At 37.3% G+C, this 26,898-nt stretch overlaps 1 protein-coding gene and 1 non-coding gene across 2 annotated transcripts; both read right to left on the bottom strand.

Annotated features, from left to right (window-relative positions):
* Nucleotides 1-937: 937 nt before the first annotated feature.
* LOC140952245 (regulator of G-protein signaling rgs-2-like) lies at nt 938-14,497 on the bottom strand. Its single transcript, XM_073401677.1, has 5 exons — nt 14,333-14,497; nt 7,012-7,106; nt 6,427-6,483; nt 4,562-4,787; nt 938-3,158 (listed from the first exon to the last, which is right to left on the bottom strand). Exons 1-5 carry the CDS (start codon nt 14,375-14,377, stop codon nt 2,991-2,993), a joined length of 591 nt encoding a protein of 196 aa, XP_073257778.1. The 5' UTR covers nt 14,378-14,497; the 3' UTR covers nt 938-2,990.
* On the bottom strand, nt 12,407-12,478 carry Trnat-cgu (transfer RNA threonine (anticodon CGU)). Its single transcript has one exon. It is a non-coding gene; the product is annotated as a tRNA-Thr (tRNA).
* Nucleotides 14,498-26,898: the final 12,401 nt, after the last annotated feature.

Below are 26,898 nucleotides of genomic sequence, written 5' to 3'. Positions count from 1 at the left end.
CTTACATGGGAGACAAATGACTGAAACAAGTATTCTAAATCAAACTTAACATGGCTAAGAATCCCAACTGACCGGAGGCAAACCAGCTGGCTATTTACAAGCGTGGTCTAAGATTTGAACTCGGGACTAGAGTGAACAAATCCAGCTAGCGGTCAGGGGGGGGCTTGAACACTGGGGCGTCCGAATTGCTAGTCCAGCGTTAAAATCTCTCGGTCACGCTACCTCCACTTGAGACTAGTCACATCACGTCAGCGTGCATGTCGTATCGAATAAACTTCATTAATCAAGTGTTATTTCAAATGTGGCTGAAATGCTAGGGTGGGAGTTTACAAAATGGACGCATTTATTTGCTTGGTAAACGTTAAATCAGGATTTCTGGGAGGGTTGCAGTGAAATTGGGCATTAAAGGATGCAAGCAAACGGGGCAGTGCAGTACATGAGAGGTTTGAGTAACAGCCGGAGCATTTAAGACAAGCACTGAAATTCCTCTTCAGAGAACGACGTTATGCTTTAAATTGTATGTATATGACACGAAATTTTTTCAAACTGATTTTGGCCCTTAGATAAGTTTAATCAAAAATTGCTTTGCTTTGTGTTTTGGGGAATTAAGCGATGTAACAGAGTGTAACGAAGGTATAACGAAGTAAATGAAGATTCTCAAGATGACTGGGGAGTTTTCGACAACGACAATCCTTCGTATTTGCCACCATCTTCTTGCAAATCATTATGTGTCAAACTTGTCAATTTGGCCGCGCAATAGGGCGAACATTTTAAAGGCAAATGAGAGTGTTTTGAAGACGAAAAAATTGGTTTTGCAAAATTATTCACGGGTCTAAATTTCGGATACATAATTTAAATTTCTGTGATCTTGTGTGTGAAACAGAACGTGGTGTAGAAAAAATCGAAAAAAAAGAAAAGAAAACGTTTCAAAACCAGATTTGTTTCACTAGATCTTTAATCCATATAACCCCCTAGGAAACAGTCCCAAGACTTTCCAATTCTTAAATATTAAATACTGCCTTCAGTATTTTATATCTACACTTTCACAAGATATTAATGTCTATTATGAAATTTTCAGCTGGTTAATATTTACAAATTTACTTTCAAACGTAATTGTGATTCTAAAATTATACTTGGAGACGGGTTTTCAAAAATTAAAGACTGAAAAAATGAAACTTGAAGCTGAACAATAAATCAGTGATAAAACTCAGAACTAATTACAGTATTATTTTTAGTTCGCTGAATATTTCGTAGATTCTGGCTTCAAATAAGCCAATTTTTTCATAACGACAGCTGTTCTGTCATGTACAAGTGAGTAATTTATATTATCTTCGACTGAGTATTTAACTTTAATTAATAGATTCGATTAGTTTATCTTCATAAATAAATGACACATTTATTGCTTGTTGGGCTTGCCAACCAATTTTTGCTGATCGTTCTGTACAAATTAAGCACGATTTTTGCCAACGACAAGCGTTTTTTGAGCCCGCTTGCTAGCCGTTGGCGAATTGAATGTGATTTACTTAACAATTAAACTTTTTATTTTTCCGAGTTACCCTTTTTTAATATGCCTTTAAATAAGTCACGTTTCGTCAGTAAAATTTATGTTACACAATTATGTATAAACGACAAACATATTTATTTTCAGTTTCAATCTCTATCGATTGTGCACATTCGGTTTGGATCATGAATGAGCCGAGAAAAATTTCATCTCAAAATATTGGAATTTGGCAGCCTCGTTCCCAATCGTCCTAGGCTATTTTGGATGGGATGTGACTAGAATGGATACCCCAAAGTCAGATTTTCGTCTTCACTCAAAATACATGATAGGATTCTTACATCTTAAAGTAGTAAATAAGAGAAGAAAGAAAACAGAAGAAAACAATAGGTAGTATGTAGAACTTAAACCCGTGTCATTTGATGTATAATCCATATCCGTATCCACTACACCATCAAGGGCTAACTGCCGTGACTGGTTAATTTTAACGTACTTTAAATGGCGTTGATCATTACATTATTGAAAGCTAACCGTTTTTAAAACTGTGCTTAACCCTAATCACTGTACTTCGGTGCTAAACCCTGTATTGAACTCTTTTCCCTGCACAACTGTCTCTTACTCTGATTTCCCCACTTTTCTAAAAGTTCTCGTGGCCAATAAATTCGCCTAAATATAGTATAGCGTTGCGTAATAAACACAAGGTGTCCTATCTGATTTTGAGGTATCCATTCTAGTCACAACCGGATTGAATGTCGAGAGAGGACGTCACCTGTCAACTCGGGAAAGTTCGCGCTTTGGTTCCAAGCCTCCTCTGCTGACTCGGATAACGTAAACTGGCGTGGGGACGAGGCTGGGATTTAATTTGGCAGAATGGACCGGGATTGATGGCAGAGGCAGTTTGGGATGACGAATAACGTAGCATTCACTTAAAATGGTATTTTCCCCGATTCTCACATCCTACCCGCTTAAATTCTCTACCAAAAATTAACAATAAACAAAATTAGGATCTGGCAGCTTTCACAAAAAGGTGCCTCCTTTCCACAATACGTAAGAAGTTAAGGAGGTTGCAATACATCTCTTGGGTGAGTTCCGTAAAAATCCAATTTTCGACACGGATGCTCCTACAATTTTTTGGTTGAATTAAAAAATTGACCGAAGCCTTTACATGCTTGCATATGGAGCACATCAAGTCATCGTAGTCCAAAACTCCCAATTCATATGACTTTTCGTGACTTTACTTGGACCGATAAACCTTGCTGAGACTGTCTTGATCCATGATAAATTGCGCATTGAAAAACGATGAACCGCGTAGAGTGTTGTCAACGTGTTATCGATAACAGCGCAGTGACTTGAGTTGAAAGATAAAAGTATGGCTACCAGCATGGGTTTCATGACTGCATGCATCTGGAGTGTAAAACGGAACGCTGGATTGTATATGAAAAGAAACTAGAGAAGTAGGTGATGACGTGGTGAGAGTTGCATTGATTCTTGGTCAGTGTCTCTTCAGAAGTTGTTTGTAATGTTTAGATTTGATAAATCTAGGAAAACAGTCGTGGTACATGAGGGTGAATATATGATCCTGTGCCACTTTGAAAGTGTCGACAGTGGGATTGTTCATGTTGTTGTCGATCTCTGCTCGAACTTTGGCGTCCAGGCTTATCTACGAAAAGAGATAATTGGTCAGCATTAAATCTGCCCATTCACTTATATCGGTACAACTTTGCCATGCAACTAGCCTAGGTAATGTAGGAATAATTAGGGTTGTAGGGGCTATTTAGATAAAAAAAAAAATAGGACGACTAGAAGAAAAGAAAGTGCAATGACACAAGTAGGGCCAATTTCCTATAAGCTTGCTTTGCACAAGCTGAAAAAGGACCTTCGATGAAATCCACTGACATATTCCTTTCTTACATTTTGCTTCATCTGCTTCGAGCAAAGTTTATAACATGGTTTCTTTAAAAAAACTCCCAATTAAATGGCAAAGAATAACGACAGGCTAAGGACAATCAGAAGCCGGGCGGAGTTAAAAATTGTTTTCACATGACGTCACGGTGGCCATATTGATGTACCAAAAAATTGCTGTACGGGATTTTCTCATGTAAAAACTTTCTGTTGTTTCAAAAAATTTGCATAGCTACTGATGACGTGAGTGAAAACGATCCATAGGGGTTTAAGGGTGAGCATTAAAATGCATTTAAACATTGCGAATAGCCTGCGAAAATATCCGTTTCTCCTCGCTCTTCGCCGCTGGGGACATTTCGCGCGGAGAAACGTTCACGTTCCTCCGCGCGAAACGTCCCCAGCGGCGAAGAGCGAGGAGAAACGGATGTTTTCGCAGGCTACATTGCGAAGCACGGGAGTTGGATTGGACGAGGAAAGGGCGCTAATTTTTCTACCAAACCACGAGAAAGCTTCGTTATGCTGCTGCTCGGCAACTATTTTTATCCTTTACAGAAGCTTTCTCACGTAAATTAGCCACATTTAGTTTAAATTATAAAATGGCCACCACTTGGGTAAAAAATGAAGATAATAGGATAAACCAATTTTGGAGCATTTGAATACTGCACAAAATTCAAAGATGTTTGTAACTTGGAAATGTAATCATTCGGTAGGCATACTGGTTCTTGCTATGAGACTGTTGTTTTGACATAACACTGGCCAATCATGAGAACCTTTGCAGAACTTGGTCACGTGCTTGAATACCACTTAGCAACGGCTCGCTGGATCGCAAACTATCCTATCTATACTATGCGATCGAGCGAAGCACACCTAGTTAATTAATTTAATCATTCTGTTGAATATTAACCGAAGTAACTGGGAATAGAAGACTTAAAAACGTTGAATTAACGTAGAAAGGCTTCGCTCGATCACATGCAAAGCTTTGTGATCTGAATGAACGCTTCGGGTTTCCAACTGGCGAGCCGTTGCTAAGTGGTATCTAAGAACGTGACAAGGTTTTGCAACGGGCCTATTGGCAAAACAAAGCAAATGAAAGATGAAATTCGCGTGACAAAGTCTCCTTGAAAGGTAAAATAGAAAAAGTGGTGGAAATCAGTGTCTAACCTCCGTTGGTGATAGAGTGGAAACATAATCTTCATAAATCATTCTTGCTCTTTCCGCCCTGCTGCTTTCGTCGAGTTTCTTGTATTCTTCAACCGCTAGCCAAAAGTTGAGGTTTTCCTCGCCGTACTGGGAACGAAGAAATTCCTGAAACAGTTGAATGCCAAACTTATGCCTAAGCACAGATTCAAAGGACGTTTGCCACTTCTTAGCTTCTTCTGCGGTTGGTCTGTCGATAAGAGAGTAAACAAACAGCGTTAGCGCTAGGCTGCTCGAACTTCACCCGAAAACACCCCGGAACTCTTCCAAAGTTAAGTCGGGGCATTTTTTCGAGAATTCGGGCAGCGTAACGAAAGGCACAGTAACTTATGCCGTTTCAAAAGCTCTATACGTGGGAAACGAATCAGTTAATAAATGTATAATCACGTCATAACAATAAGAGCACTTCTCGTCCATTCATTCATTCATGTTATACAATTTTCCATTGCAATACAGGATTACATGTAGTAGAATATGTAGAACTAGCAGTAACCGATGGTTAGAAAGTGCGGGCGAACATGTGCGTTTACCTTAGAGATGTGATTCATGTTGAGAACCGCTTTCATAACGTGAATCAGAGAAAGCCCTCACTGCTGCTAGTTCCAGTGTCAACAAAAGGAATCACAGTGGATCATGACTGCGAGAACTTGAATTTAACAACACAGTAAACACGGCTTATATTGAATTCAACGCTCTTATTCACCGTTGCTTAGATACAATTTAATAGCCTGCGAACGGTAAGGAGCGAGAAGAGACGGCTGTATTTGCAGGCAAAGATACAATGGAAACAGTATTGCGTGACAAAACAACGCTCAATGCAACTTGAAATGTATACAGTCATGACTGCACGAAGTCTATTATTCAATAGATTATTCAATCTCTGTTCAATGACCAAGGGTCGTTGAGATGCAATAGAAAATAATGAAAAAGCTTAAATTAAATATTATTGAAGCTTTCAGGTGACAAGCGACGAAACATGCTTGGAAACGCATAAAATGTGAAAGACCATGCAGATACCCATGCACTGTAGGGTAACGTAAATTAACTTTACAAACATTGATTTATAGACTTTTCAGTCACTTGTATCTTACCGAAGACTCGTCCCGCACTAAGCTGAGATCAGGCTCCACTTTTATTTCCCTTGGTAAATAGATTTCCAACGGGCAAGGCGAATCGAAAAGTCTCGCATCTAATACAGTACGTGTATACCTGAATTACGTGTGTTTGCGAATCGAACAAATAATGCAGGCTATTGTTGAGTGACTTACATACGCATTCAAGTGATTATCGTGACCACAGTCTCTGCAGTGACGTTAAATGGACCTTAAACTCAACACCAGGACCTTCACGGCCACATTCCTTTCATATTAGTACGCAGGGCAAAGGCATTTCAAGGGATGTGGACAGATTTTAGAAAAACCTTGCTACACAGTTTATACAGTGCCACTGACCACCCCCACCAGGAATACTTCTGCGGGCTCGCGTTTGCTCGCCCGTAATAACTATCATAAGTAGAAACAAATTCGGCACCAGGATGGCTGTAAAACTTCACAGCCGTTAACACCAAAAATATTTCTGAAATGTTATTGTGTTGCAATGGAAGAGCTAATCAGGCGTGAGCAAAGAAAAAAACAAGCAGGTGAAGGAACCATTAATGGAGTCAATTTTTTATTGAATGAAATCTTTAAATATTTAAGAAAAGGACGACCGAACAAAAAACAATGCTTTCAACAAAACTGCCCCCTTAACTTATGTTTCGATTGAATACATGTCAATAACTGAAGAGAGAGAAAAAAAAAACGATATTTTGAATATTGAAGGGGGTTTACCTTTCACAGTCAAGATCCTTTTCTTTTTGGGCCAACAAGGCAGCTGTAGAGTCCTGCCTGCAAGTAAAAAAATGCAAACCAGCATTCTGATCAGATTATTCAGCGAAAATAGTTAAATATTGAACTACTTTTGCCCTTTTTAATCATCAAGTCTCGCTCTCTGTCACATAACACGGCTCCATCTAGGGCAAATTTAAAGTGCTCGCTACCCGACTTCAAAATATCTATTCCTTTATTCTTCTTTAAATTTGTTTTGTTTTTTGCTTTTTATTTTTAGTGCTGCAAGCTTGTCGAACAGACTCCCTGAGGAGTTGAAAGACTGCTCTAGCTTGACGTGCTCTTTCGAAAACAAACTTAAGCGAATTGAAGTTTGTAAATTGTAATGGACATCTTTAGCCATTCCTTAGTTAGCCGTTTATCTTCAAATTCTCGCCCATGAAAATCATAGTTTTTTTGATTGATTTTTGTGTTTTTTAATTTATTTTTTGTTCCGAGGGCCACGAGTAGATTATCAAGAGATATTAAGTTCTACCCTCAATAAAAAATTTTTATTATTATTTTTCTTTTTGTGTACACATTGCCTACCTTGATCCACAACAGGCACACCAGTTGTTTTTAACAGTTTGCTGTCCGCCGTTTGGGTCTTCCGGGGCTACAGCCGATGAGCACCCTCCCATCGGCTATAAACATAAAGAAAATATCTTCAATAAATAGTCTTCTTCGCAGCCGCTCGGGCCGGAGTCACGCAATGGGGGTGGGGAGCATTGCGTGACTCCAGCCCGAGCAGCTGCGAAGGAGACTACAAATATTATTGTACTTAATAAATAGCAAGGGCCAACCGGCAGATCCTCATGGATCTGAGCAATTTTTTTTCTGTAAGCAAACAGTAAAAAAGCGAATTTGACAGGGCAGCTATGAGATTATATTTTCTTCCAAGGAAAAAAAAAATTGAAATAAATCAATTGTATAGCAAGCATTGCTTTTTTTATTGTTTATTTAGAAAGAAAATACCATTAATACATATTCATTTACCCTTACACTCCTCATAAATGGACAAATAAAAAATTCAACAGAAAAATCAATTTCCTTTTTTCAACACCCAAAGATAGCAATTTGGAAGAATTCTCAGTATCGAGTGACTAGTCTAGTCAATTTATTCTAAGACAGTGACCCCCCCAAAACAAATTAAAAGAAATTTTTACTTTGGCGCAACAGCTTTGCAACAATTAAGGAGCTATTTAGATTAAACGTCAGAGGAAAAAGGTGTTTGAACAGAGATGAGCAGGACGATTACATGAATTATACATGACCCCCTGCAGCTGACAGCAAATCTATTCAGTTACTGAACAATTCGTTTTCGGATTTTCTTAGGTTGCGCTCTTGAGAAATCTAGATGGACCCAAAAATGTAGTTAGCACGCTTGTTGCACTGAGACTAATTAAAATATAACTTGAAATAAAGGCAAAAAATACGTAAAAGAAAGATTGGAGTCGACGAAAATCAAACGCTATCACTGAGGGCTTTCGGCCTCTAACGTAATATTACCAATGAGTATTGTAAAGTTTGACAGCCGTGAAAAGCTTTTGATCAAAAGCTTTGTATAGCATCATTTTTATCTCTCGTAACTGATCTGCAATCCCAAGAAAAGGCAGTGACAAAAAGAATACTAAACTAGTATACAGTATCATTGCCTTCGAGTTGTGTAATAAAATATTTATTTGGAATCCGTAAAACCATTAATTTACTTTTGATCGTTAGCGAAATCTCCAACATAGAGAATAGTATGAGAAGAGTCATTTAAAAAAAATTAACAGAGTTAGGGTATCTTTGGGATAAAGAGATATAGGCTACGAAGCAAACTGATCGCTGCTTGTGTATCGTGCTATGAGAGGAACGGCGTATGTTATGAGTTTAATTCTGTCATGTTGAAGTCAGTGTTTATTCAGTAATATATAATTTCACCAAATTTTAAATGCGTTCAATTTTCTCTTCTGTCTTCTCATATTAAAAATTATTGATATTATCCCCCCACTTTCGGGAACCATCAAAGAAGATTATTTTGAAAACATAAAAAGTGAAAGCCAATAGATTCATCTGTATACAGTTGTACGATAAAGCAATAGTTCAAACTCGACGCTGAAGCGCCAGGTTAATGGCGTCTGTAGTCAGAATATCATAAAATGCTGAAAATGGTATTCAGCATCTGTTATTACACAATAAAACCAGTTTTAGCAAGAAGAGTTTGGATGACTAGCTAGATTCCAGCATAGAGTCCCCAATTCTTGGAGTTCGAATGAATAATTTACTATTTAGGTTCCGCGCTTTTAGAATCAGTCAGGGTTTTGCGGAAAGCAATACTTAGCTTTACAGGAAAGTTATTCGGTAGCGACTCAACTTCCAACCTTGCTCAGGCTAGAATTAGTCTTTACAATGGCTGCTAAAACATAGCAAAATTTTTACGCTTTGCCATTAAGAATAATATTAAAATGCTAGTCAAGAAAAAGAAATATTACTCTCTTTCGGGAGCCGATGTAATTGTTCCTCGGTTCACCAACTTTCAATCACTGTTAGTGTTGGTCTTCAGCGATATTCCGTGGTAATATCCGAACTTAAAATTACTTAATAGGTAAAGTATCAAAGTGAAAAAACTTTCGCTTCACCTCGTTTTTGAATTCTCGATAGGTCTCCATGATAACTTCTCTGTTTGCTGCTGGCGAATATGCAGGCGTGAACTCAGAGTTAATGTATTGTAAAGGCTGTCAGTGCCTCAGTGCTTTCAAAGACGCGATTCTTAGAACGGGGGATTATTTTGCAAGTGCGACGCAATTTAACAAAATAATTACATTTCAGGAAAAAAAAGGGACAAAAATTCATTCCGTTCAGGCCGGCAGGTGTTTTCCAGACAGTTTATGAATAATTACAGAAAAGAAATCTGGGCTTTAGTCCAACTGATTCGTCGCATAGAGCCGATTTCAAATGTAAGCCATTTGTGGGTATTGTCTTAATGTGGGCCTTTTTCACCCTGCAAGTGATCGATGGTCTGCTAAAACCGAAGCTTTTAGCAGAACGTTTCATACGCAAGTGTGTACAGCACTTTACTGCCATATACTAACAAGATCAAATTCATTGTTTATTCATTTTTTTGAAGAGTATGCATTCATACTGTTTTAGGGATCCATTATGGAGGGATTCTGCAATTTTATGGAATAAAAATATATTCGAAAGTAATCCTTGTTAAAAAGTTGTTAAAAATTCGTATTTAAACACGCTTTTAATTACAAGTCAGTGATCCAACATTATTTTGCGAATTAAAACCTTGAGAATGGAGGCTATTACTGTAGTTCAAGAGCAACAACGCTTTTATCTTTTGTTTCCTTCCCTTTTTTGGAAGTGTACCAGGGTGATAAAAAGATAAACACATCGCGAATAAACATCATTGACCGTTCGGTTAATAAGGCGGCCTGGGGTCCGTCGGTGGACAATATCCTCCAAAGTGGGATTGACTGGTATAAGTATTCCTTCGTACAGTGCTCCGGCCGTCTGTTTCACTATATCAGACGAAAAGGTACTCTTCAAAGGTTGAAGAACACCAGCAGATGTTAACGAAATAGTGAGAAAAATTGAAACCCAAATCCAGTAAGCAGGTGCTTGTAAAAATATCCACAAGCTAAAGTTGAAAGCTAGAGCTTCAAATACTACGTTTACTTAATTATAACGTACTTTTTACCAGTAAATCGAACTCCCTTAAGCGACCTCTCTTAAAACGTTGATAACCAGCAGGATCCTCGTCCAAGGATTTTGCTGTTAATTTAATACTTTTAAAACAACGCCAAGATTCACTAAACGCTTTTAGATATGGCCGCTTACAGCGTTCAACTGTCTTTTTCTTCTATCAAACCGCTTAGGTATGAAAGATTTTCAAGTGAAAGTTTTTTGAACATTTCTTCTTGTTCGGATTGTGAGGAACTTACTGGGATTTATTTTGCTTATCTAAAAAAAAACAATATAGTGTACGTTGTTCCTTAAGGTAGCAACTGAAAAAGCTCAATATTCATATTCATCTACAGAACTAAGGTACTGTCAATAAACACGGCAGTTACCATGTCAACATTTTGAGTCGCTGCTTGTCACCTACAACGATAAAGTAATTTGCGTCCTTCGTTGTATTAAATTAGTATTTTGAACGACTGGCTATGGTCAGATTGACCACTTCTTTGCCCCTAGAATTCTTTTACTCTTCTTCTTGATCTCATAGGAGACGCTGATTTACACGATAAGTGCCCGTTTATTCATTAAGCCTTCTCGAATTTTAAATCAGGTATTTGCATTATGGCGGTGATTTCTTGATGTCCAATTATTTTTCCCTTTCGCCTTGGCTAGCAAAGTATAAACATTTTCATTTTCCCTCTTAGGAATGTCTTCGTCACAAAATTTTATCTAACTGTACAATTTCGATTCATTCAATCGTTTTCGCTGCATTTGATGAGTTGGGACCGCCGGCTAACATATGGCCGCAGTCCAATCAAAAAGCAAACTAAGATAAAACTTAAAAGTTGTACAGTGACAGTCAGTTAACACGCGCGATCCGAAATTCATTGAAAGATAACGTTGAAATAAATTGAACTTACCAAAATTTGCTTTCAATTCACAGCTGACTACTTGGCACCTACAAACGCTGAAGAAAGACTACCTTAAAAACAGAATTTAGCCACCCCTTACGAAAGAGAGTGGGTAAAAAATGACTCAAATGTGCACCTGAACATTATTTTGTTTTAACACGCCAAAGACTTGAAAAAACGTGTTATATAACCCTTTTGCTTATCACTTGTTAATATATTTACCCTAATGTCACGGATATTTTTGTCGGAACAGCACTTTGAAGGTGGATTTGAATAATGTTTCTTATTTTCGTTGTTTCTTTACACCATCAAAACATGCCAGTTTAATACGAACCCGTTACGGCATTTGTGGTAAGAAAAAAAGGAAACGGCTATAAAAAATTGATAGTACAAAAAAAGCTTGCTTGGACGTTCTTAACATAGTGTCGTGTCTTTAAGCATCGAGACTTTATTTGGCCTCGCGTAGATAATAACTGTGCGCAGTTATTTTTATTCCACTTCGCAGTCTTTTGATTTTTCAATTTAAATCTGGAGTTGACAGATTTATTAGCATTTACGGTCATCAAAGCTTTGTCTTGGCTTTGACTAATGTTTTAGCAGAGCAATAAAACTAAAACTATAATGTCATAACTAATTTAAAAGTTTAAGAATTTAACATAGTGAAATAAAACTGTATATGGAATATTTTGAGGTTGAAAAAAAGTCTTTGAATTCCATTCTTTGGCTGTGACTCGCCAAAATTTCGTTATAGTCTTTGCCTTAATGTTTACAAATAAAACGAAACCAAACCAAACCTTTTCCTTTTTTAAGGATTTTAAACAACTTTTTAATAATTCTGGTTGTCGTCTATAAGCTAAATAGGATAAGACAATCTGATCTTATGATGGTAAAGCGGACCTTTTCCCACTTTAAGTGTTTGTAAGTTAATCCGTTTATTTGGGCCACGTGTGGATGTCTAATCTTCTGGGATGGTGTGTCTAGGGCAATTGTTGGGGGACAAGGGTAAAATGAAAAGGTATGTGTAGCATGGGGTTTGTTAAAACTAGGCATACTAAAATTTTCTGCGTGCAACATTCCGGTTTTGGTGCAAGAAGAGAAGAGTTGTAAGGCGGAAAGCACCCTAATATACCACACTGCGAAAAAACTATCACGTTCACGTATTAGTTGCCGGCGTTTTGGCAGGCGATTTATGTAAGCCTGATTGTTGCAATGTATTCTAGCTGAGCGACAACGACTTTTGATAGGATATGATCACGCGAAGCTGAAGTTAGTTGCTGTCACGATTTTGAAAATGAAGAAATGATCGTCGCAGTAAACGCAATTTATGCAATTGCGTAAAGAAGCCTGAAAAAAAAAATTCAGGACTTCAACGGGATTTGAACCCGTGACCTCGCGATACGGGTGCGATGCTCTACCAACTGAGCTATGAAGCCACTGACGTTGGGAGCAGGTCAATTGTGGGTTCAAATGTTCCCATGAAAGAAATGAGTGTTAATGATATATGAAATATATATATATATATGTCACGATTTTGTTGCAAAAAGTGCTGCTATTCACCTTTATATTTAGTTTCCACAACTTTTCGCAACCTGCAACAGCCTAATTTGCTGCAATAGGTTTGATTCGTGGGTGGTAAAACGCGAAACATCGCTTTTTAACTCGTTTTGCCGCATTGTTGCAAAATTATGGCAAGTTACATGTTTTTGTTGCCCTTAATTTAGCTGGCCGCAGTTTTACAGTGAATATTAGCCTCACGAGCTAGAGGTTAGAAGTTTTACGATAGATAATTTGCATGAGATCTACAGATTCACCTGAGACATCCATTTATTTATTTATTTATTATTTATCATTTATTTATCATTTTGCAAGCTCGTGCAAAAAGGTTTCTATTAGGTGTTTATGTTTTTTTTTACGGCTTTGTTATTCAGGTACTTTCGTCCTCCCCCTTTCTCATCATCTTGCATCATCTTGGTGATAAAATGTGAGAAACTGAGTACGTATCACAACCTCGGAAAATCGTCGGTGGCTAAGTTAGTAGAAAACCTCCGAATATCATAGACGGATATTCAGACCTTTTTAGCCTTTCTCGAGCTTTAGAAATTATTAGGCAATATTTGCTCCTTCGAACAGTTATATTACAGGAAAACGTCGTTTGGTGCCCCTGATTATGAGGTAAAAGTTATTGAGATTCCCTACACGACTGACGCCCCTGATTCCTTTTTGTAACCACAATAATTTATAATGTTGGTCAAAGCATAGATAGATTGAGCCATAACTTGTTACTGAAAGACTCTTAGTCATTTACTGAAACACTTTAGAGGAAAAGCGGACATCGCCTGAGCCAAAAAAAGACAAAAAAAAGTTTGGAACCGTAAATAAAGACAAAATTACATGTTACTATATTACCATAGTAACACGTGACCATTGTGGTTACCAGCTCTTAACGAGCACGTTTTCTTTTCAAAATTCAAGGAAACATAGTTAAATTATATTATACGTTTTTAAAAACAAGTTATTAATGAAATGCTTATTGAAACACTAGTTTTTCTAAGAGCATCTTTTACAAAGTTAACCCCAACACAATCTCTGGAGCATTTTTTTCCTTTATGTATCACCGTCTGAGGTCCAATACTTGTATTTTAAATCTTACTAGTTCATTATCAGATTTGAAAAGTCTTAAAATAATGCTCACAATTTTCAAATTTGTGACGAAATGACTTTCCGTTGCCTGACTCGACAGTTCTATTTCCCTCTCACTTCAATTCTTGGCTGAGTTCGCTATTGTCCACAGTTTAGCTGTTAACACTTTTAAAATAAAATCTGTTTTCGAAGCGAGCGGTTATGTTATGTCTAATTGTGACCACGTACGTGCGGAAAGACTCAGGTGAAAAAGTATGCAACTGTCTCTTATCATTACCTTCCTGTTTTGCTATGTGTTTCCTTGAGAGAAATGTTATGTAATTTCTTAAAGTTCAACTTTATCATTTTAAGATTGAACCTTATTTAATGCGTTTCCTTTCAAAACTCTTTCAGGTCGGTCAGTTCTGTTGGGGTTAGATTTTTCGCATCAATGAGCAAGACCACAGTAAGCTGTTATACAGTGAAAATTATCAATAATTTTTTTCCTCAAGTTTTTCATTAACGTTTCAAAACAGTAGCCTTGTCTAACTTGCGATTTTCTCGTAGAATCGTTCCTTATTTACACAAGATGAGCTTAAAAACGCCTGGAATAATGCAGTTAGGCAACGAAATATATCGATTATTGAATTCTATTTTTGTTTTCATACCTTCAGGATTTTTTGGCTAAGTTTCTTCAACATTTCTCTTCGCATTTCCGTGCCAAATCACGAACGTTGTCAAATCTGTTTAACTTGTACAAGCAAGGACATAATTGCCAAGCTTTTCAGTCGAGTCCAGAAGTCTCGGAGCAACAGTTATGATATTTAGATATGTCTGCAATTAATTAAGTCTTAAAAGAATCGTCCAATAGTATCTTAAATAAGAATATTTTGACCCCCGCGTACCACGCATTGTCCTATCTCCTCTGAGCCTGTAATTTCGCAAGTTCGGGCTAAAAATAGCAAATAAAAGCTGTTTTATTTAGAAAAGAAATAATATTATAATAAGAGATCTGAAAACTAGAACCTAGCTAGATTTCCCGCTGTTTGGCTGATAGACGGTGTAGCAAAACAATTTATCTTTCTAAAGTAATTTTCGCAACTCTGTCGGATCAGTACCTTTTTTTAAACATTATCGGTCAGAGACTATGACGAGAATTTTGAGGAATATACAGAAAATTCAAGTCAAGCCGATTGGAACTAACTAACATATTGCGTTGACAAAAAATTCTGGACGACTAAGCCTAGAACAGCGATCAAAAAGTGATGAACTGCTCGATTGTTTCGTCTTCGAGTGATTAGTAACTTTCACGGGGGATCAAAAAAGACAAAAATATGGGAAAGTAGACAGTGATTGACTTAGCCGGACCGCTATTTGAAATAGTCTTTTTATGGAAGTTTCCTGTCATTCATAGTGATAGTCACGGAAGCGATGAGTATAAAATATTAAAGTCAAACTTTATTATGTCTTCCACTAAATAGAAAACTGCGCGTGAATAAATATGTAATCATCTAAAAATTTGTCAGAACTTAATATATTGATAAAACAAGAACATGCACAGTCGGTTTTTCCTTTCATTTTCCTGGCAGATTACTTTTACATTATTTAACTTGCACGATAGTAGAAGAAAAGAAATTAAGCTGTCTGATTTCTTTGTAGGGCAATTGACTGAGATCGCCGATGAGCATAAATCAAATACATTTTTCATTTTTCATACATAATTAAACATAACATAAATGTATTGAAACGATGCTATTCAAGGTGCTTTACATGAGGTCTTTTTAAATTCCGGTAAAAATTTTGCTCTTTATCCCTTTATTTTTGTTTTTTCAATAACTATAATTTTATTCCGTGCAACACACAAAAAAGTTTCAGTTCAGACTCGATCATGTTCATTTTAAAACATAGTGTCCTTATGGCCGAGCGTTGAAAATGGCAACTGGCAAACGTAATAAATGGCGGAAAATATTGATTTTCTTTCACGTTTAAAGTATAAAAGGTAATGTTTTCCTACTTTAATGATTAAAAGAAATGTGAAAGACTGCGTTCCCATATCGTTCACTAAAATTTCATCCACAGTGCCAATGGACTTCTACTTAATTCCAAAAATAGCCGGTCATAAAAACATTGGAATGTTGCGTCGGTCAAAATAATTGATGCTTACCCAGTACCCATCTCATGGTGCACTTTACGTACGTTCACATGACACTTACATGTGCTTCTATATGTACGGAAGTCCCAATAAACACGTAGTGATAGTCCCCTGCTCAGCGCGATCGGAAGCCCAAGATCGAAACAACGTAGCTTCAAATTTTGAAGAGATTTGGATGCTCTCCGGAAAAAATACCGGCCTAATAGCTAGTATTATCAAAGAATATCAAACAGACACTATCTCAAATATTCTCCCAAGTTTTCGTTTACGAGATAAAATCATTCAGGTCAAGTCTCGGTGATGCCTCAAGTGGTTGGTCAATGGTTTTTGGAGCAATTTACCCCGAAGCAACACCGTCGAACTTTATTCATTCTCCATGGTTTTGGAGTATGATTTTTCCCAAAACAACACTATCGAACGTAAAAACGTCGTGGCAAAGTTTTTGGTTTTTAGCCCACACATTACACAATCCAATTCAACTCAATCGTTACAGCCAAAAACACTTTTCAACAATCTTCTTGTACTAGTGTTCACGCTAGACCACTGAGGCCAGTATTACTGAACTGATCAATATTGTTACAAACTCGAAGCAGCATTTTCGTGACGTACTGACTGTTCTCACCAGCTAGGAATTTTTTGTTCATTTGAAACATGGATCAAAGGCTGCGAATTACGTCACGACTCTGAAGGAGACATACTAAATCAGTCCATGAGAGAAAATGAGCTTATCTTGATTTCTATAATTAATGGAAAGTGCAAAATTCAAATTCAATGCTGTCTGTATAACGGAGATTTTCACTGGATTTTAATTATCCCCTATTCCTACAATGAAATTTTTGAATAATTAAAAGCGTTGAATTCTTAACTGAACAGTTGAATGAAATTGTGCCAGAGATTTTAAACTTAAAGAACAATAGAAGTTCATTCCAGGTTTAAGGTGGATTAAAATTTTCGCTATCTATGGCCAGTTTTATTTATTTATTTATTTATTCAAAATCAGTTTCTCCGTTTCCATAATTGGCTCAAATAGCCCGACAAATTTTTCAGAACCAATGCAACTAGTTTTGACCAACTTTTGGAAGATGTTTCCTGATATCAATACAAGTGTCCTATGCCTGGCATACCGTATGTGCTGGCCGTGCAACGTTCCGTTTTTTGCTTATCAGACCTATTGTTGTTTGTTCATCGTTCTTGTTGTCTTCGCTGCTTAAGGCGATGATGTTATACGGGACGAATCGCAACGACGTTTTTTAGCGCAATACAGCGTTGCAATGTTGAAACGATTTTGCAACCATTCAAAACAATGTCACAACAATGCTGTAATGCTGTGTTGCGCTAAAAATCGTTGTTGCAAATCGTCCCGTGTAACATCTCCTTTAGCATTACACGATTTCATATTTTGTTTGAGCAAACTATAAATATTATCGAGAGCTTCGCCTTGAGCCCTAGCTAAATCTATATATTAATCATAACTGGCAGCGTTACGATGGTACCCTTTCTGGTGACGCATTTTCTAAATATATAATCAAATAACAATAATAACATGAAATAAAGGACTCTTGCCCAAAATTAGCCACATGAGGAACAAAGAAGCTAAATAAAAATTTTAAAATGTACAGTCGCTAAATCAGTGTACTTTCTATGAGGAAAAGTACCGCAAAACATTAGATTTGCCCTGACTATTTTGCGTAAGATAAATTCATTGGCCAAACAAAACTGGTAATTCCTATATTTGATGCATCCATTTTCTTTATTATGATTTAACTTTATTGTGTATTTTCCGGAAAGTAAATTTGGTTGTTAACCAAACATTAGTTCCCAAAATTTTCCAATCCGGATGAGGGTTATTTTTGAATTAAATAATCTGAACGTAGAATTTCCCGGCCAGTTGAATTTTAGAAAAAAGGTTTTTATAGAATCAAAGTACATTAGTCTTAGAATCCCGGCGCTTCCTTGATTAATACCTTGAAGCATTTCCAAGAACTTTAATTCACTTGTGTTTTAGCTTTATGAAACTGATTACAAATTTAAATTTGAGGCGAACAAAAGTCCTTTGCAACATTTTTTACCTTGAAACACAGGCCGATTCATTGAGCGTTTTTCTTCAGGGAGTTTTTTCATCTGTATCTTGGCTTGTTGATCAAGATAAAAAATCATTTCTGCCAAACCTTTTTGATGAACTGGGGCAAACGAAAAAGCAAACTTCAAATGTAGTTTTTAAATTTTCGCAATGATTGAGTTTTATTCATCATTATGGCCTATAAAAACTATGAAGGGATCGGCGGATGCATTTTTATAAAAAATGTCTCGCATGAGTAGCTAATGGCTTTAAAACCGCTGGGTGTTTTTATGTGGCCACTTTTCAACTTGATTCATTTGCGGAAACATCTTGTTTTTTTGTTGTTGGAAAGATATGTATGTCTTATAAGTTACTGTTTACTTTAGTCATAATCCTTTTCATTTTTTATTGTAAAAATTTAGCGACATAGACAACTACGAAACATTTTTTGAATCTAGTCGTCTTGGCCCCCGAGTTATTTCAAGGAATAAGTTATTTCAGTTCTAATTGTCGATACCGTATTTCAAATGTGTCAAGCAGTTTCTTTCTTTAATACATTTTCGTATCGCAACGAAGTACAATAATTCATACGTACGACGCTGCACGACAGTACGTTAAAAATGTAAAAACATATTTTCCCCTTTTTTAACCAAAAAAAGTGATTGAGCATCATAATACCTAAATAACCGAACCTGCAGCAGGACTAGCTCAGTCGGTAGGGAGCGCTCGACTCGCGGGAGGTCACTGACCGGTTCAATCCCCGGAGCTAGACCCATATTCAGGGTCTTTCAAAAAACAACTGAGAAATGAAAGTACTGCGTTTTCCCTGCAATTGCCTAGACCTTCGCGTGGCTCGGATCGGCACCACGTAAAATAGAATTGAAAAAAAAAAAAAAGGAATTGGAATTTCGTACGAAATTCATTGATTTTCAACTAATAAAAGGACGTTTTTTAAGGTGAAAAGTGAGTTTTATGTTCACCTTCCTTCAACGTTTGCAGTTTCGAATTGCCTTTTCGATATTGCTGATCAAAATATTCTTAAAGATCGAGCGCATTTTTTCTTACTTACGTTTAGATGATGAATTTGCTTCCATATCTTATGATAGGTGGCCATTTTAGCGCGTCATGTTTTATATTTCAAGACTGAACTAAATGCACTGATTTCATGGAAGTGTACGCCTTAATATCTCAGCCTTGTTGTGGTACGCACTTCTCTTGCAAATGTACGGCTGCATTGATTGTGCTGTTTGAGTGGCTTCTATTCGATGTGCACAAAATGTTGTCACTTTAATTATTTGAGTTTTGTAATCAGTAAAGTCAGTTTGGCAGCTGCAAGGATTGATTTCATCCGGAAATTTCGACAGGCACTATTGTGAACGTATCTTTCTCTGTTTTCTTAATATTTTTTTTTCCTTGCGCTTGCAGCTGTCCCCAGTATAAGCCTTCTGAGTCCCGGCCCGGGATTTAATTGGGGCTAAAAACAACACCCATAATGAGGACCAAGCTCGGTATCGAGGTCATGTAACCTATCAACAACGTAGAGAGACTGCGCATGCCACAGTATAGGGAGCTTAAGCACCAACGCTGGCGACGGTTACGAAAACTTCACTTAAAAACTGAGTTCGCTCTGCTTCAAACTTTATCGCGCTTATTCCATATCGTTCAGTTTGTTAAATGTTGGCAAATTTTTCGGCAGTTGAATTCTAATAGACTGAATTGAAGTTCAGGAAAAGAAAAAGAAGGTCGTTGGCCTGTGTCCACGTCCTCTTCAAAAGGAGAAATTAAATTAGGCAGTTTCACGTCGTAGTCGTGCAACGACGGCAATGAAATGTACAAAAAAGCCTGCTTTCCGTGCAAAGTTGTTGTGTGGCTTATCTAAACCCCGTTCTCTCTCGTCGCCGTCGTCTTTGCCTGGTTAGAATTAGGTTAGTCTATGAAAAGCTTGTTCTCTTTAATAGTCACCAGGGTTATATGCTTCTGTAGTCACCGTGTGATTGTTGTTTAAGGCTGAGCTTAACTCAGAAGTAAGATGGTGGCTTATATGCCTGCGACGATCAGAGAGAGTTGAGTGCTGCTCAATCCGTACCCGTAGTTGGCTAAAGGGAATAGAAGATCCTTTAACATCTAGTGCGGACATTAAAAAGTTCAATTGATGCATGATGTGTGCGCCGGAGACCTTTGTTTACGTCGCCTTTGTCCACCCTTTCGTACCTACTCCGTTCATTTTCCAAGTAGCTTACCGCCTTCCTGATTGATTATAAGCCTCACCCGCATCATGCTTCAACTGGAATTAGGGAGTTGAAGACTGATGTCACTACGGCTAAGGCAATGAGAACGTCAAAAAGGACTAGGTTAGATTACCAAAACAACAACTTTCAGTGGTGGATCCAGGGGAGGGGCCCGGCGGGGCCGCCCGCCCCCCTTATTTTTAGACGAAAATGAGGCCCGAAGGGCCGAAAAAATTTTTTTTGAGGCCGGGCCCCAACCTTATCTCAGGGTCTGGATGACAGGCCCCCCCCCCCCCCCACTATCTGAAAGTCTGGATCCGCCACTGACTTTGTAAGTGCACAACTCAATGTGTTCCTTTTTTTGCCCTCACTGTACGACCACGACGTAAATTCTCTAATTTCCCATTTTATCGCCATCGTGAACATACGACGACGAATTTCCGCTCTATAAGAGTTCGCCTACTTTCAATCAATCATTTATTTTAACACGTTACTTCTAGGAGCTAAAAAACTCGTTCAAAATACGAACATGTATTAATAAAATCTATAATGATTACTGACAGATGATATTATAAACATATTCTATCTTAAAAACAACGCAATAAATATATAACAAGTTAAAAATAAAAACATAAAACATAAAAAGTAGCTAAAACCTACTAAAAAGCAGCTAAAACCTACTTAAACGCCATAAACTAAAAACGTGACAGGAAGACAATAAGACACGCTCTAAAAAGCTACTTGCAGTTTATACTTTTGAACTCTGCATTTGCATCACTTGAAAAGACGTACTTGAGAGGGCAAACTGTTCCATAACTTAGTAAATAAATAAGTCAAAGAATTCTTTTAAATTTAAGATTAAAATTACCGTAGTTAATTCCAAATTCACGCCCTCGCCTCTTATCCCGTATGGTGTATGGCTATATTTAAAAAGGTTTCCATTATAAGTAGGTCACGTACCACTGAAGCATTTAAAAGGAAGTATTAACGCCTATTATGTAAGGATTTCATGTGAACCGTACTGAGCCCGATTAACGTTCTTAAAATATAACAGTTGCCATCTTCGAGACGGTTACGTTGACCTGTACCCATGCCTGCAGATAAAGGACTGCAGTATTCTAGATGAGGTAATATAATTGCTTTACAAAGTTTTGTCATTGCATCATGGGGAAGAAAACGCCTTATTTTTCTCGGCGCGGAGGCCTTCGCGCGTAGGCTTTCTTTAGTTTATCTGACATGAGTTCTTTATTGGCGAGGTCCTTGTCCAGAGTAAGAATGATCATCATAGTCACAGGGTCCGACGGATAATGCATGAGACAAAGTGAGCCAGTTGGGAAAATCGCGCTGAAGTTTCAAAGAACACGAGGTCCCTCTTTAGGTGACGTTTTCGCTTCCTTTGCGTTCGTGGTATAGTAAACTCCCTATTGACTTTTGTGCTATGGCCACTATGACAAACTCCTTGCCTGGTCCTTAATCATAATTAAACAGTAGGCAAATAGCCTAGAGTTTGGATCATGATGTCGGTTATAACGATGATGATAGTGTAGATGATGATGATGATGATGGTGATGATGATGACGATGACGAGGATGATGATGAAGACAAATGATGATGATGATGAATGAGATAAGTAACTTCCTCAAAAATTGAAGAATCAGGGTTTGTGACTTCGATCAAAGACTAACAAACTACGCTGTACAATACAGACAACAGACAGATAGACCGACCAAGCAATTTGTTGCTTGCAGGACCTTCCTTGACAACGGGACTTTTATGCTGATGAGGTCACCCTGGTAAAATAACATTACTGTTATATTTAAATAAAAATCTCTGGTTTAGGCAGCGTTGAGGGAAAAAGAAAAAAAAAGACTATTCAGTGTAGATAAATAGCTGAAATAGTAATTACGCTGGGTGATGTTGCTAGGAAAGTGGCAAGGCTAGGGAAGGTAAAATGTTATTATGAAGGTACCAATGTACCAGTAAGAGGCGCGTTAAAGCGTATTCAACCTAGATTGGCTTGGCTTTAACACTTGACTCTGATGAGACTCACATGTAGAAATGATGTGTACGTTTTGAATACTGATACGCCATTTCTGCCATTTATTTTGCTAGATTCTGAGTCTCAAAAAAAAAAGAGATTTTCCAGGTTTGTGTAAATGTTGTCAGGTCATGGCATCGTTTTCTTTTACCCCCTTCTTGTTTTCCTCACTACCAAATCTTGAAGGAACGTTTTTGACACTTTGATACTTTTTCGGCCATACCATCTCAACCTCAGAGCTCCTTTTTCCCCTTTGTCGTAAGGAATCTTCAGAACTTACCGGTGAGCCGTTGCATCAAAAATGGCTACTATGTTTACCTTAGAGATGTGGACTGCAGTCGATATGAAGTATTGACGCTACTTTATCTCCAAAGCGCGTATATTTATACTTTGCAGACCACCCTTTCGCAGGCATATAGGAATTTACAAAGTTATGTTTTTGTCTTTCTAGAATCGCGTGAAGCTTACCAGCGCGTTATCTGTTTGCGCAGACCACGCAGAGATTTTTCCTTTTTAAGCATTGTACTTATAATAAATGGCCTCTGGGCGTATTTGTATGTATTATATAGAACGTATTATATATTCCTCATATTTATATCGTAAGATAGCCGTCTGCAGTATCACAGAATTATAGCTTGGTCGGCCCGGTTCAGTTTAGAAGGACCTTAATTATCTTCTGGCGGATGGGCGAATACAGTAACTGCGTTTTTTGGTGAATAAGATACTAAAGGTCAAATAGCCTTTTCCGAAATAATGTAAGAAGTGGACGAAAATTGGAAGATAAAGTGAAAATAAGTGCATTACTGTAAATGTTTAACAGATGAAAGGGAGAGAATGACAGTTCTGTAGGAAACTTGAAAGGAATTAGACAAGAGCAATTATTGAGATTGCCAATAGTTTTTAAAATTGAACTATTCAGTGGATTGAGCAGGACCGTAACAAGACAAAAATTCTTACTGAAGCAATTAACATATACCAACAACTGTTAAAACTTTCAAATTTTTCACATTTTAAATCTGCTTGCTATGGGTCTATTAGTAGACCCTTTTGCAATTTGTTTTACGATATTTTACAAAAAGGTTTTTTAATTTAAAATTTGGACTTCAGACACTTCAAGCAGACTCGGGATGGAACAGCAGGTGCAATTAAAATAATTCATCAAAGTATCATCATCTTGAAGCGACATTTTTAGCCTTCTAAAAAGCGATTTAATAAATCAAATGAAGATGTTAAGTTCACTAAACATGTGTTTAATTTCCTCTAAAACTGATATAAACGTTTCGACTTTCAGAGGCCGGAGAGGAAAAGACAAGTCGAGATGGGACTGATCTGCTCTCTTCCCCGTCTTTTAGACTTCTAGCAACGATCGCCCTCTTACAGCGAATGTTAGATCAAACAAGTCAGCTGGGTTTTATACGCCATGTTTTGCCGAACACTTTCTATTTACACCAAGCTCGACGAGCAGTTTAACTCTAGTCATCATGCTGTCCAGATCTTTGGAGTTATCGCCTTAAAATAATGACATCTCGGACTATTGCTCACACGCGCTTGGAATATACAGATATGTCATTTATTATTTGAACTGTTTCCCCTCCGGCGATATCTGTGTTAAGTGTTAATCCGCGTTTTCGCGATTTATATCGTGATTTAGCTGTCCCATCACACCTGTTCCTCAAAAGTGATTTCCCAAAGTTTATCATTAATTGATGTTATCCACGTTTTAAGCTGAAGTGCTGTCACATAATAAACTAGTAAATATCCTCATTAAGGCGTACTTAAGATTTTAATTGCTGAGCAACGTATAGTAAACGTAGTAATGAAGGAAAGTAAAACAAAGTGTGAAAATAATGATAATTTTGAAATAGTTTCAGCCAGGTGTGATTCACAGGCATGGTTTGAATCCAGAGAAGGCGGCAAGGAGTGGCTGCTTAAGATTGTTCAGGCCTAAAACAGGCACAGATAAGCCTAGTTTAATTACAAAGGACTGATAAAAATCAGTTAAAGAACTTAAGTTTAAGACTTACGATGATTTTCAAAGTCAGAAAAACAAATCAACACGCCGGATATTAATAAGCCATAAGCAGATTTACGGTAAAGACAACCTTACATGTTTCACAACCCTACAAAACCTGTCATAAGAAACCGAGTCATTCAAACCAACTTTTCCGCTCCGATTTCATTATTTCAGAGATTAGGTGCCTGTAACGGTCCAATTAAACCCTTGGCCAGCTCCACACCTTTTCGCGGACTAGAAACTTATTTAATAGCAGGTTATTTGCAAACAAGAGCTCATGCGGTTCTGTTGATTGTTATAAAATATAAGAAATAGCGTCTTAGAATCACACAATTTTTGCCTAAGACTAAAACACCGCTTGTAATTATCACACTCTACCCTGGACCTACTAAGAACATAACCCGTAACAAACAGGAATAAATTGTCCTCGAGAATTTAAGAAAGTCTCGCGACACGAAATTACAGTTCTATGCATGATAATTGCTCCTTCGAATCTATCTGCTTAAAGAAAAAGGTTTTCTTTGAATTTTGTAAACAAATACAATCTAAACGTTAAGGAGAATTTGGCAAATTAATAAGGTCGAAATCTTTTTTTGGTGCGGAGATCTTATGTTCGTGCATTGGTGTAACGATTACCAAGCGCTAGCTTTGTAAATTACTTTTAACCTGCAGATTGTATACTTCAACACAGATGTTCTAATGCATGTTCGCTTTTTTAATATAGAAAGACAGAAGTTACCTGCAGAAGCTGTATTTATCTAAAATTTTTATATTTCCGCTAATCTCAAAGATTTTATATCCCTTTGTTTGTCACCTTGGCAACCCCAAAAATGCCTGACGAGGAAAAAACGTTCTTCCATGATCCACAAGTAAATACCTACGCAAACAGCGGTCTTTTTGTCGTCTTGAATTTAAAATGACAGTGAAATCTGTTTTCTTTTCTTCCTTTTTTAAATCGAAGGCAACGGCAATATTAATATTTAATAGCTATATGTATTTAAACTAACGATTGTGATAAATCTTTGCCGAATTGAATTGAGGAGACGTAAAATGTTGCTGAGGACGTGCCAGTTTTAATTTAGTACATTTTAATGTCCGTTTTTATCACACTGTACCTTCATGTTTTAAAATTCAAGACGCTATGCTTTATTTTAAATGGTTGTTTTATTTTCTCCTCGAATTTGCATTTGGTAAACACCTAATTCGACACGGGAAATATTGCCATTGTGTTCCACAACGCCTCCGCTTTAACATATATGCCTATTCTTCTACCCCAAAAACGAGAGTAATAAATTAAAGCCTCTTTCTCCAAAGTCTCATGCATCGCTTATGGTTGCCGCATCTTTGAAAAGGGCAGTGTATAAATCTCTAACGGCGGAAGGCTCTATATAGCATCGGTGCTCATTATGGAAACATTAAAGAACACGGACATGACATTAGCTTTGAAAGATGGTACTCAAAACTTGCCTCTTTTAAATAAAGTGAATTGGTCATTCGCGTTGTCGCTTCTTTTTTTTTTTTGTAGAAACACAGCGATGAGTCCGTTTTGTATTCCTTCTTTTATCATTATTATTATTATAACTGCGACTTGCTCCTTCAATTAGCTAGTTGTTGTAGCATTAAACATTTGCCGAAAATTAACGAGCAGGCCCACGAAAACTTTATTCACTTTTTTTTTACTTGGGTTTACGGCTGTGATACGCGGGGATGATAAGTGCGAATTTCTGCGAACCGTGGCATGAGCCGCAGATCGAGATACTGGTATCAAGACAATCAGAAATTACCGCGGAAATTGCATTTCTAACGCCATGCATCGCCGCTTTAAATTTGTCATCCTTGCAGACCGCTCATAACAACCACGAGATTCACCCTTTCCTTCAAATCATTGTATTTCCTTTTCAGGTATAAATAACGCACGTTTTATAGCAGGTATCGCTTTATATGAATAAGGCACGGACGAAAGTCGATTTAAACGCAAATTGGTGAGTAGCTCGCGAATATAAACTTACTATGACGGCGATGAGCTAGAAGAGCATCCCTGATAAAATGAATTTTCCAGAATTCTACTTTCGGTAAAATGTCAAATTTTTTCTAGTCTTTACTTACCCCGATTTCAATTCCAATGCGACGGCTTCAAAAAACTTTTGAAATAATAACCTGTCTGTGTATAATCTTCAAGTAAAGTAACATCTCCAGGTTCAGTTCGCGGTGTCAATAAATTCTTGATTTTTGTCTCCTTTAATTCGGTAGCCTTTGTGCAATAGTCTCGATACTTCCTCTTTTCTTAGCTGACTTAAAGAACAGAACACTTGTAAAACAACTACAGTATTTGTCAGTTAGGCGCTCCGTTGCAAAACACCTGAAATACAGAAGAAAATATAATATGGCCTCGCTTGGAAGCCCGGCGTCTTCATAGAATTGCTAATATGTTACCAAGGAAACAGAATTCGTTGTCTTTCTTTTTTTTTTTCCTTTTTATTTCCCGATTATCTCCGCGATGTCAATATGCCACTGTGGAATAATAATAATATCCTGTCGCTGATAAATAACTTTCCTTCTTAGACGTGAGTTATATTAATTTACCAATCTTTAGAAGTCGAAAAACGAAATTCAATGCAATATGAATCATTTCGCAGCTGTCATTTCTTTGATCGCGTTTTAAAATCCCCCTTTAGAGGACTGAAGATGTTAGTTTGAGACTTGACATCACTGTTTGAATTCGCTTATTTACACAGCAGTAACT

The sequence above is a fragment of the Porites lutea genome, chromosome 11 (assembly GCF_958299795.1).
Source record: "Porites lutea chromosome 11, jaPorLute2.1, whole genome shotgun sequence".
Classification (NCBI taxonomy): Eukaryota; Metazoa; Cnidaria; class Anthozoa; order Scleractinia; family Poritidae; genus Porites; species Porites lutea.
The sequence above is the reverse complement of the archived record's forward strand: the minus strand, read 5'-3'. Positions and strand labels throughout refer to the sequence as shown.